The following is a 9835-nucleotide window of genomic DNA, read 5'->3' as shown; positions in this document are numbered from 1 at the left end:
AGCGTTAAAACAAGACGAATCAATCTGTCAATTAAGTGATAATGACGCGCCTTTTCAGTCTCTAGTAATTGTCGACATAATTCAGAAATAGTACCAATATTCTGAAACCTTTCATGATGAATTATATCAAACTTATAATGATCCAACTGACTTTTCAGATAATGTAGTTCTTGTTTATTGAAATAACTAGGATAGAATTTCTCTGCAAGATTGTAAATATCATCAGCATTAAACAACTTAAAGTTGTCTCGAGGTTCCAAAGCTAAGTCTAAAAAGTTCTACAGCCCCATCATTGAATCTGCTATTGAGTTCTTCCACTTGAAAATCTATTGCAGCATTAAATACATCAAAACGGTAATGATGTTCAAATGTAATAGAATCCCTCTGCTGGCTCGAACGTCCTGTAGCAGATCTATACCAAGCATTCATATCTGGTATCTCAATACCATTATTTTCACAATCTGATTGCACAATCATTAGAAGAATATCATAACCTTCTGCTCTCAAAGTATGAAGTAAATCTTTGGTAGTTGAGACAAAATCCATTGCATTTAAAATGTCCAAAGACTTCTCTTGCAAAGCTCGACAAAGCAAATCTGTGATCCCCATAATCTTATGCATTAAGTATAGGATAAATATGAAATCAAACGATCTCAATGCAATCAAAAAACCTGTAGCTTCCCCTCGTATAGAATTCGAAGATGCTTCCTCCGTCATGTGCACAAGCACAATAATCACAGAGCTTTACATATCTATCATACTGCAAATCGACTCAAAATGAGAACTCCAACGCGTCTTTCTAGCTCGTTGCAAAGTACCAATCTGATTAAGGCCAGTACCTGTGTCACAAACAAATGAGAAATGAAATGATTAATGAGAAATAAAATGAGAACTCAATTTTATTAATAAGAAATCATATGATTAAGTTTAGTACCTGTCTCGCGAATACCAGTAGCTACCATGGTTGCAATTTCAATAGCTTGGGCAGATTGCAACTCAGTGTGACGTTTTGGAGATGTCTTAATAAGATTACAAATAGAATTCAATTTTGAAAAAAATAGCCAAATAGAACTCTCATTTTCAGCAGCAACCATCAACGCTAATTGAAGTCTATGTGCAAAACAATGAATATAATATGCTTGAGGAGAATCCCTCAGAAAAAGAGCTTGCAGTCAATTCCATGAGCAACGCATATTGCTAGCTCCATCGTATCCTTGACCCCGAATATCTTTGATATGCAAATTATGTCGACCAAGCACATTACATATTTCTTTTTTAAGTGTTACCGCAGTGGTATCAGAAACATGCACAATATCAAAGAAACGCTCCATTAAGAACCCTTCACGATCAACAAATCTCAACACAATAGCCATCTGCTCTTTGTCTGATATGTCTTTAGCCTCATCAATCAAAAGACAAAATTTTGCAGTCCCAACATCTTCACGTATTTTCTTTCTCACTCTCTCAGCAAGAATATGAAAAATTTCTTTTTGAATATCTAGTGATGTGTACTTTGCATTTTTTGAAGCTTTTTCCAAAACAACATTATTAATGTTAACATCAATTTTTCCCATTAGCTTTATCATTTCTATAAGATTAGCTTGATTTTTGGAATATGAAGATTCATCATTTCCTCTCAATGCACATCATTGCAAACAAAGCCAACGAATGCTTTCAATTGTGGTTGTAAGCCTCAAACGGTTTTTCTTCACTTCTTCTAATGTTTGTGCATTTATAACTTTATCAATGTGACCACTTACATTCATCAAAGCACTCATAGATTCTACGGCATTGTTATGTGGTGAAGTGGGACTTCCTGTATGCATCAATAAAGCACATCTTTTCCCATCATTAACTCTTTTCCAACATCTAAAACCATCAACTGTAAATGCGGCATAACGAGCCTCTTTTCCTTGGAAAAGGAAACATGGGAAGCAAAATGCTGCATCTTTATTAGGAGAGTACTCCAACCAAGGAAATTGCTCAAACCAAGCCTTTTGAAATCGCCGGTATTGTTCTCCTAATTTGGTTCGCGGATACTCCATAACAGGTTGATATGGCCCCCTTAAAATATAATCTCGTCTGATTGCATCTCTTTCATTGACAGGACATTGCCAAATTGGAGTACGCTTCGCCGGTTCTAGTTGAACATAACCGCTAACATCACTATCAACTCTTTGATACTTGACCGGATGTTGTTCATCATGGTTTGAGATCTCATCATTAGTTGGAGAATGCTCATCTCTAGTCGATGTACTAGCTTTAGGATTAAAATATGAAAACATATTTTTTTTCTTGCCTCTTTGAGCTTCCATTGTAACCTACACCATTCAACACCAAAATAATTACCAAATTGCAAATTTTAAACAAAAGCCAACAAGAAAATTATGCAGATTCAAGAAAATTGAGTAAGACTAACTGTGTACATGTCTTTAGAAACAATGTTCAAAATTAAACCAGCAACAAAATAATTTATCACCACAAATATTTATCAAATTAGATCTATTTAATTGTAGATCTTTCTTAGTATCACTTCTCTTTCAAAACTTTGCAACTCGGTATACAAATGGGCTCCTCAGCACTCAAATTTGGTGAAAAATAAATAACTTATTTTTTACTAACAAAAATTGTATTTGAAAATATGTTTAAGGAGATGCATCTAATTATCCCACATTTACTGTAAAATTTTAATTTCATATTATTTTTTCCTACACCATAGGGTATTTTGTATAAACCAGAAAAATTTACAAATTTAATAATATTTACATACAAATCACAACAAGCACTACATGTATCATAATAATTATTCAAATTTTCATTTCAGTACCATTCTTATTGGGCTTATTGCATCAACCTTGTAAAAAAAAAAAACGTCTTAGGTAAGGTTAATGGCTTTTTTGTCCTATGTTTTTTAAAATCAGATATAAAATCTTTTACCGAAATGGGTAAATGTGTCCGAGGTTCTATAACAAAGGGTTAATGCCTTTGAATTATAAAATAATTGAAACCAACAACAAAAATCGAAACCCTTCAATCATAGAGGCAACAATCTTCGACAAACCAGCAACAAAATTAATTGGAAGGAAAACAAAAACGAAACCAAGCAACAATCATCGAGAAACCAGAAGTTACACAAAAAAATGAAATCTGGAAACAACCCAAATCGACGTCCTTTAAAACATATACCACAAGCAGCAACAATCATCGAAAAATCAGCATAAATCCGAAGCAAACACTCAAAAATGACAGACCTGAAGGGCAAAGTGAAGGATGAGATCGCGCGAGGATGAAAGTGAAGTAAGTGTACACACACGTACATGACTACACGCGGATGCTGAAGTTAAGTATTAGGTTTATGGGCCGGGTGAGTTTTGGGAATGGGCTATGCGCTAAAATTTTTAATAAATTCAAAACACAAGGCTAAATATTTTTTTTAAAAAAATTCAATCCATATTTTTTAATAGGTCCAAAAATCTAGCCTGGGCTGGAGCCCACCCCAACCTTTGGGGTGGCTCCGTCCCTGCATACTCCTATATGTATCCTATATCACTCAAAACAAAGTCAGACATAAATTGTGTAGGTATTTTTTCACACATAGATCGATAAATACACGTGTCGACCCTTACATTAGCTAACCGAAGGTAGCCACCTGCGTGGTGTGGGAAATGTGATTTTCAGAATTACTTTAGCAGAATGGAAGGCTACCAGGCCATCTAATCAAAGTGATTTATATGTTTCCACTGTCGGGATTTTCCAAGTGTTAGAATAGGGCGGCATGTGTCCGGAGCGTCTATTTGAAAGTTTGAACAAGAAAACTGGTACTGATATGGATTTTTCTATATGTGTAGCACAAGATTAAAGTTTGTGGATTTCGTTGCTTTAACTATTTAATTGCTTAAGTTTTTTGTTGCACAATATTTTATTTTGTTAGATTTAATAATTGTATCTGTTTTAAGAGCGATCGATCCGTAGTGTTTGAACTATTATACGGTTCAAAAAAGTTGAGTTGCACAATTACGACTATCTATATTTTTTGGTGAAACATATTTTATTAATTCCTTATAGTTACTGAAAATTTAGGGTCCGATTCCAGCAAGTGACACTAGTCCAGACACAGGCTTCGAATTTGTTCTGAGCCTGAAATCATGAAGAAGGCCGTTAGAAAGGGGCCGGGAGGGTGTCCAGGCGTAACCCCTCCGATGCTCAAGTCAGAGACTGATGATATAAGGCGAGAGCAGCTAAGGTTGCTACTGAAAAACAATATAGTGAATGAATCAATTAGACACTCAAACCTGTTATTTATAGAAAAATACATGAGCCTGTCATGGGTCCGTCTTCCATTTGGGCTAGAGATGGACCAGAGCCCAAAAATAATAGGTTCAGGTATCACCATGAGGTATCACTTCCCATAATATTTGTGGACAAATATTGAACTTTGAGTTAGAAACACTCGCTTATTTGTTACAAACAGAGGTCGTATATGAGAAGATCAAAATCGGGTACTTGTCGATTGAAGGGATCACATTCGACAGTAAACACAGATTTATATAATGGCTTGTCATTAAATATATTATATATAGTTGCAAAGCCTCATATTGTATGATTATATGATAATATCTCTTCTCTTTCGTATCATTCAATTTCAAAAATTGAAAACTTTATTTTTTGTTTTTATTTTTAAAAAACCATTTTCTTCTCATTTTTTACGGATCACATGTATCATATATGTCACAACCCGATAACATAGTATTACAGTTAAAATTATANGATGGAAATGTATATTTGGAAATGCATATTATGCATTTGAAGTATCTTCTTGCACAATTCACAAAACCAAATCAAACCCTTTCGAGCACCAGAATTTTACATGCTTTAATAATCAAGAGTAGCCTTTGTCACGACCCTTTTTACGCCACCAAAATCACAAGATTTTATTCCTTAAACAACGATCTGATTTCGGCCCGCAACCTGTTTGATAAAACTCCCCAACAAAGCATTTATCTATGGAACTCCATCATTCGGGCCTATGCTCGAGCCCTCAAATTCTTCGACGCGTTTCTGCTCTTTAAACGTCTACTGGTATCTGAAATAAAGCCCGATAACTACACTTTTGCATGCATTTTACGTGCATGTTCGGAAAGCTTTGATTTCCAGGGGGCGAGAGTTGTGCATGGGAGAGTGATTGTGTCCGGGTTAGGATTGGATTATATCTGTAATAGTTCACTTGTTAGTTGTTATTCGAAGCTTAGTCTAGTGGCTGAAGCGAGCAGCGTTTTCTTAGCAATAGACGAGCCAGATTTAGTGCTCTGGAATGCTATCATTTCTTGTTATGGAAGTTCTGGTGATTTGGCAAAAGGGATAGAATTGTTTAATGAGATGCTTAAGCTCGGAAAATGGCCCGATGGGTATACAATAGTTGGATTGATGACGGGGCTCGCCGATCAAAGTTTGCTTAAACTTGTTGAAGTTGTTCATGGATTTTGTGTAAAATGTGGTCTGATTATGAATGATCACGTAGGGAGTGTACTTGTTTGTGTATATTCAAGGTGCAAGAACATGGATTTGGCACGTAGTGTATTTGATAGTTTGCTGCAGCCCGATTTAGTTACATGGTCTGCGCTAATAACTGGTTTTTCTCAGGCGGGAGATTATGTAAATGCCCTGACATTCTTCACAAAGTTGCTTATGGGGGGTGCAAGTGCGGACTCTGTGCTGCTTGCCAGTGTGTTGGCAGCTTCTTCTCAATTGGCGATTCTTGGGCCAGGTTGTGAAATCCATGGTTACGCCGTGCGCCATGAAAGAGACACCAAGGTGATGGTATCCTCTGCATTAGTCGACATGTATGCGAAATGTGGTTTCTTGGAATCTGGTATTCGGGTTTTCAGAAACATGGTTGATAGGAATATTGTGTCGTACAACTCTGTTATTTCGGGTCTTGGTTTGTATGGACGGGCAGACGAAGCTTTCAAAGTCTTTGAGGAACTTCTTGAAAATGGAATTAAACCAGATGAAGCAACATTCTCTGGCCTTCTTTGTGCATGTTGCCACGCCGGTCTTGTCAATAAAGGTAGACAATATTTCAAAAGGATGAGAGACGAGTTTGGGATTCAAGCTAAAACTGAGCATCATGTTTACATGGTAAAAATTCTTGGGATGGATGGACAATCGAGAGAGGCTTACGAATTCATTAAATCCCTGCACGAACCAGTGCATTGCAGTGTATGGGGCGCACTCTTATCATGCTGTGATGCTTGTAGTACTAATGAGTTGCCAGAAGTTATAGTGGATCATCTTATTGAAAAGAAGCGGAGAAATCGCAGCTATGATGTTATGCTTTCTAATTTATATGCTGGCAAGGGAAGGTGGAATGATGTGAGGCAATTGAGGGTTGACAGCGGAGGGGCGAAAGGGAAAACACCTGGGATCAGCTGGATTGGAGTATAACCATTAGGCTGTGAATACATGCCGTATTTATGATAACGTATTGTTGTATAAAAAATGTGTTTCAGTCAATCGATTCATAATTTTTTTAAGTAATTTGTTTTATAGAATAGATTCATCGAGGTATACAATTTATTGCATACAATTTTACATGTCACTCAATTGCATCTGAAAAATGTTCAAAATGATGCACGTTATCTTCCAATCCTTACATGGGGAATGTGGGCTATCTTGTGCCAATCCTCACCTATTTCTTTCTCGTACTTTCTTTCCAGTTCCGGGCATTCCCAAATCCATAATATTTGGAGCTTGCACAAATGTGGAAGTGATGTCAGACCTGGGCATTTGTATATACCGAGCTTTTGAAGACAAGGGAACATTTGATCTATAGCCATTTCCTCTGCAAATCCTTTTAGACAGGGGAGACAATTCAATGTAAGCTCTTCTAGGGATGAGAATTTTGCCATGCCTTGACCTCCATCTTCGAGGATGTACTCCCCACCAAGATTTCTCAAAACCAATATTTTGAGACGAGGCAACTCACCTAGTTGTGGAAGATTTTGACAATTCGGGCAGTTCTCTAACTCAAACGTAACAAGATTCACTAAGCTTGAATTTCTCAACCATTGTGGAAAATAGCTTCCACTGAATCCATCTATTCCTATGGTTTCGATATTTGGGTGAGGTTCAAGAGCCTCTAGTACCTTTTCATCCATGTTCTCCAATAGTTTTGACGTGTTTTTACCTTCCCATTTCAATCTTAATTCGCGAAGGTTCTCTTTCTCACAAAGATTTGCTGTCTTAGTATCCATAAAGTTTTCCACTCTTTCTAAGTGATGAATAAGAAGCCTGCCTCCAAGATTCAAGAATTGCAGTTCACCAGGTTGATTGCCTTTTCCATGACCCACAACAAACTGACTTAATGTCTTAAGAGAACGTAATTTCCCGATTTTTGACGGCATCTCATTCAATGATCGACATCCATCTAGTAGAACATGACGCAGATTTTGTAAGCATCTCGTGCGTTTAGGCAACCCAACAAGACGATGGCAATAATTTAGGTTCAAAATTTTCAAATTCCAAAGACTGCATATGGCACTAGGAAGTGTACGGATATTAGTGGAAGACAAATTCAGGTACCTCAAATGTTTCAATTTGCGAACAGCGGAAGGAAGCTTTGTCATGCTCGTTCGACTTGCATCTAACATCCTCAAACTACTCAAGTTCAATAAACTGGAAGACAAATCCATCTCGGATTGGAATCTAGCCGGAAAAGCCACATGATGCTTTTGCAAATTTACCTGGCGGATTTTGCTTTTCGATGTACTTTTATTATTGTATTGTGCTTGAACCTTGGGAACTTTATTCTCCATCACTGATTGAGCGAGATCATGAACAAGATCATGCATCGTGAATGTCGTTCCTTTATAATTTGTCTTTACTTCTTGGAACAAAGATCTCAAGACCAGTTCATTCCATATTGTATTACCAATATCCTCCTCGTCCAACATTTCGTCTGATGAAATATACCCATGAGCTATCCCACAAAGTATCAACTCCTCTTTGTAAATTTTCGTGTCCTTAGGAAAGACTGCACAGTAAGCAAAACAATGTCTCAATTCTAAGGGAAGATGATGATAACTCAATTGCAAGGCTGGTAAGAGCAAAGTTTCTTCTGGTTGTAAGTTCCAAATTTCACTGTGTTGAATATGAACCCAGTCCTTCTTATCCCTCTTGAATCGTAGAAGACCGCCAAGCGCCTTTGCAGCAAGAGGCACACTGCCACACTTATTTACTATCTGCTTCCCAATGGGTTCAAGATTAGAGTGTTCCTCTTCCTCTTGTCCAAAAGCACGTTCTTTAAACAACGACCAACAATGCTCATGTGACAATCCTTCTAGGGAATGAGCGGTAAGTGTTTTCATGATGTCCGCGACCTTTTTAAGGCGTGTGGTGAGAACAATAGTAGCACCTTTCGAGCCACATGCTACTGTGTTCTTGAACATATCCCATTTCTCCTGATCATCTTCCCACACATCATCTAACACAAGCAAGTACCTTTTCTGGTTCAGCAACTCCCGAAGGCGGCTTTGTAAAGCATCCAGGTACATTAAATCCGAAGCACTTCCATTCCCAGTTGCAGATTCTATCATCGCCTTAATCAAAGTTTTCAAATCAAAATTATCAGAGACGCAAACCCAAATTTTCATTTCAAAGTGCTCTACTACGACTAGTTGAGCTAGAAATGTCTTGCCAAGGCCTCCAATGCCAAATATCGGCAACACCGAGAGTTGTTCGTAGTCTTTGACCTGGTTCACCAAGATGTCCACAATCTCCTCTTTCTCTTTATCCCTCCCATAAGCACGTTGAGGCTCATTCAAAATAGAACCCGTCTCACGTGTGGCGGCATATTTACTCTTCCTCTCTATACCCATTTCACGCAAATGAAACTTCTCTCTCTCGGCCGCAATCGGATCCAATTTGTTGGTTGCTTTTACCATCCTTCTTCCGATTTTGTGCCGATAAAGAATCTTTTTCAAACCGTAACGACTTAACTTGCTTTTTTTATGCTTCGACTTCATGACCTCCGTCGCGCACTCGTCCAAGATATCATCAATCTCGTAAGTAAGATCGTCTAGCTTGCGCAGCCAATCTCTTACAGCCTTGCTTTCCCATCGCTTCGTTCCCGCATCTCCTAGCACTGCTTGGATGGTGGTGAGCACACTGGAGAGCTTCCTCATCTCCTCCTCCACACCTATAATCAATCCAACCTCCCATAGGAGAAGAGAGTTCAGATTGTCTAATAAAAGTTTAAGAAACTCCTCAGCCATTATTCCACACCGAATAGTTTTAGCTTAAGAATGAAAGATCAATGACTCAATGATCTTATTTGAATAAAGGACAATGTCCGAAAAATTTAGCTTCTTCTCTTGTCTTAATCCAATAGTAAAACCATTCATTCCCCCTCACATTTTGCTAGGCATTGAAAATTCGGATTGACTTTATGATATAGACGTGTCTGATTTGATTTTTTTAAACAATATTGATTTGATTAATAAATAATTAATTAGAACATTTTTTCCTTGATTATTTGAATTGAATCAGATGCTGTTGACAGGTTTATATAATGGCATGAAGACTGCTGTGGTCTTTTTTAATAGAGCTGAGTAATTATTATGGGGTTGATTCCAAGCCAGCTAATGATCCTCCTAGTTCGAACTTGATCATTGTTAAGTTTGACGCGATTATTAAAAAAAATCGGTGATTCACGATTCGATTCAACATCTGAATCATCTCGTGTTTGACTCAAGTTTTATAATAATCGAGTTTAAAAAATATCTAAATTATTCTTTTAACTCCTTCAATTTATCATCTCATTTCACGATTAAAAAAT

The 9835-nt window shown here is 37.4% G+C and overlaps 4 protein-coding genes across 4 annotated transcripts; 1 reads left to right on the top strand and 3 right to left on the bottom strand.

The window, feature by feature from the left end:
* Window positions 1-237: 237 nt before the first annotated feature.
* LOC140957162 (uncharacterized) lies at window positions 238-1586 on the bottom strand. Its single transcript, XM_073414294.1, has 4 exons — window positions 1287-1586; window positions 935-1019; window positions 762-839; window positions 238-596 (listed from the first exon to the last, which is right to left on the bottom strand). The coding sequence occupies exons 1-4, from the start codon at window positions 1584-1586 to the stop codon at window positions 238-240; spliced, it is 822 nt and encodes a 273-aa protein (XP_073270395.1).
* Window positions 1283-3396, bottom strand: LOC140956770 (uncharacterized). The gene is made up of 2 exons (XM_073413631.1): window positions 3252-3396; window positions 1283-2321 (listed from the first exon to the last, which is right to left on the bottom strand). Exon 2 carries the CDS (start codon window positions 2313-2315, stop codon window positions 1647-1649), a length of 669 nt encoding a protein of 222 aa, XP_073269732.1. The 5' UTR covers window positions 2316-2321; window positions 3252-3396; the 3' UTR covers window positions 1283-1646.
* A 1377-nt stretch (window positions 3397-4773) lies between these two features.
* Window positions 4774-6589, top strand: LOC140957805 (putative pentatricopeptide repeat-containing protein At1g64310). Its single transcript, XM_073415196.1, has one exon. It carries the CDS (start codon window positions 4789-4791, stop codon window positions 6442-6444), a length of 1656 nt encoding a protein of 551 aa, XP_073271297.1. The 5' UTR covers window positions 4774-4788; the 3' UTR covers window positions 6445-6589.
* LOC140957804 (putative disease resistance protein RGA3) lies at window positions 6521-9392 on the bottom strand. Its single transcript, XM_073415195.1, has one exon. It carries the CDS (start codon window positions 9270-9272, stop codon window positions 6636-6638), a length of 2637 nt encoding a protein of 878 aa, XP_073271296.1. The 5' UTR covers window positions 9273-9392; the 3' UTR covers window positions 6521-6635.
* Between the last annotated feature and the right edge of the window lie 443 nt (window positions 9393-9835).

This window comes from Primulina huaijiensis, chromosome 14 (assembly GCF_012295235.1).
Source record: "Primulina huaijiensis isolate GDHJ02 chromosome 14, ASM1229523v2, whole genome shotgun sequence".
In the NCBI taxonomy this organism is placed as follows: Eukaryota; Viridiplantae; Streptophyta; class Magnoliopsida; order Lamiales; family Gesneriaceae; genus Primulina; species Primulina huaijiensis.
Note: the sequence above shows the minus strand (reverse complement) of the source record. Positions and strands in the feature narration are given on the sequence as shown.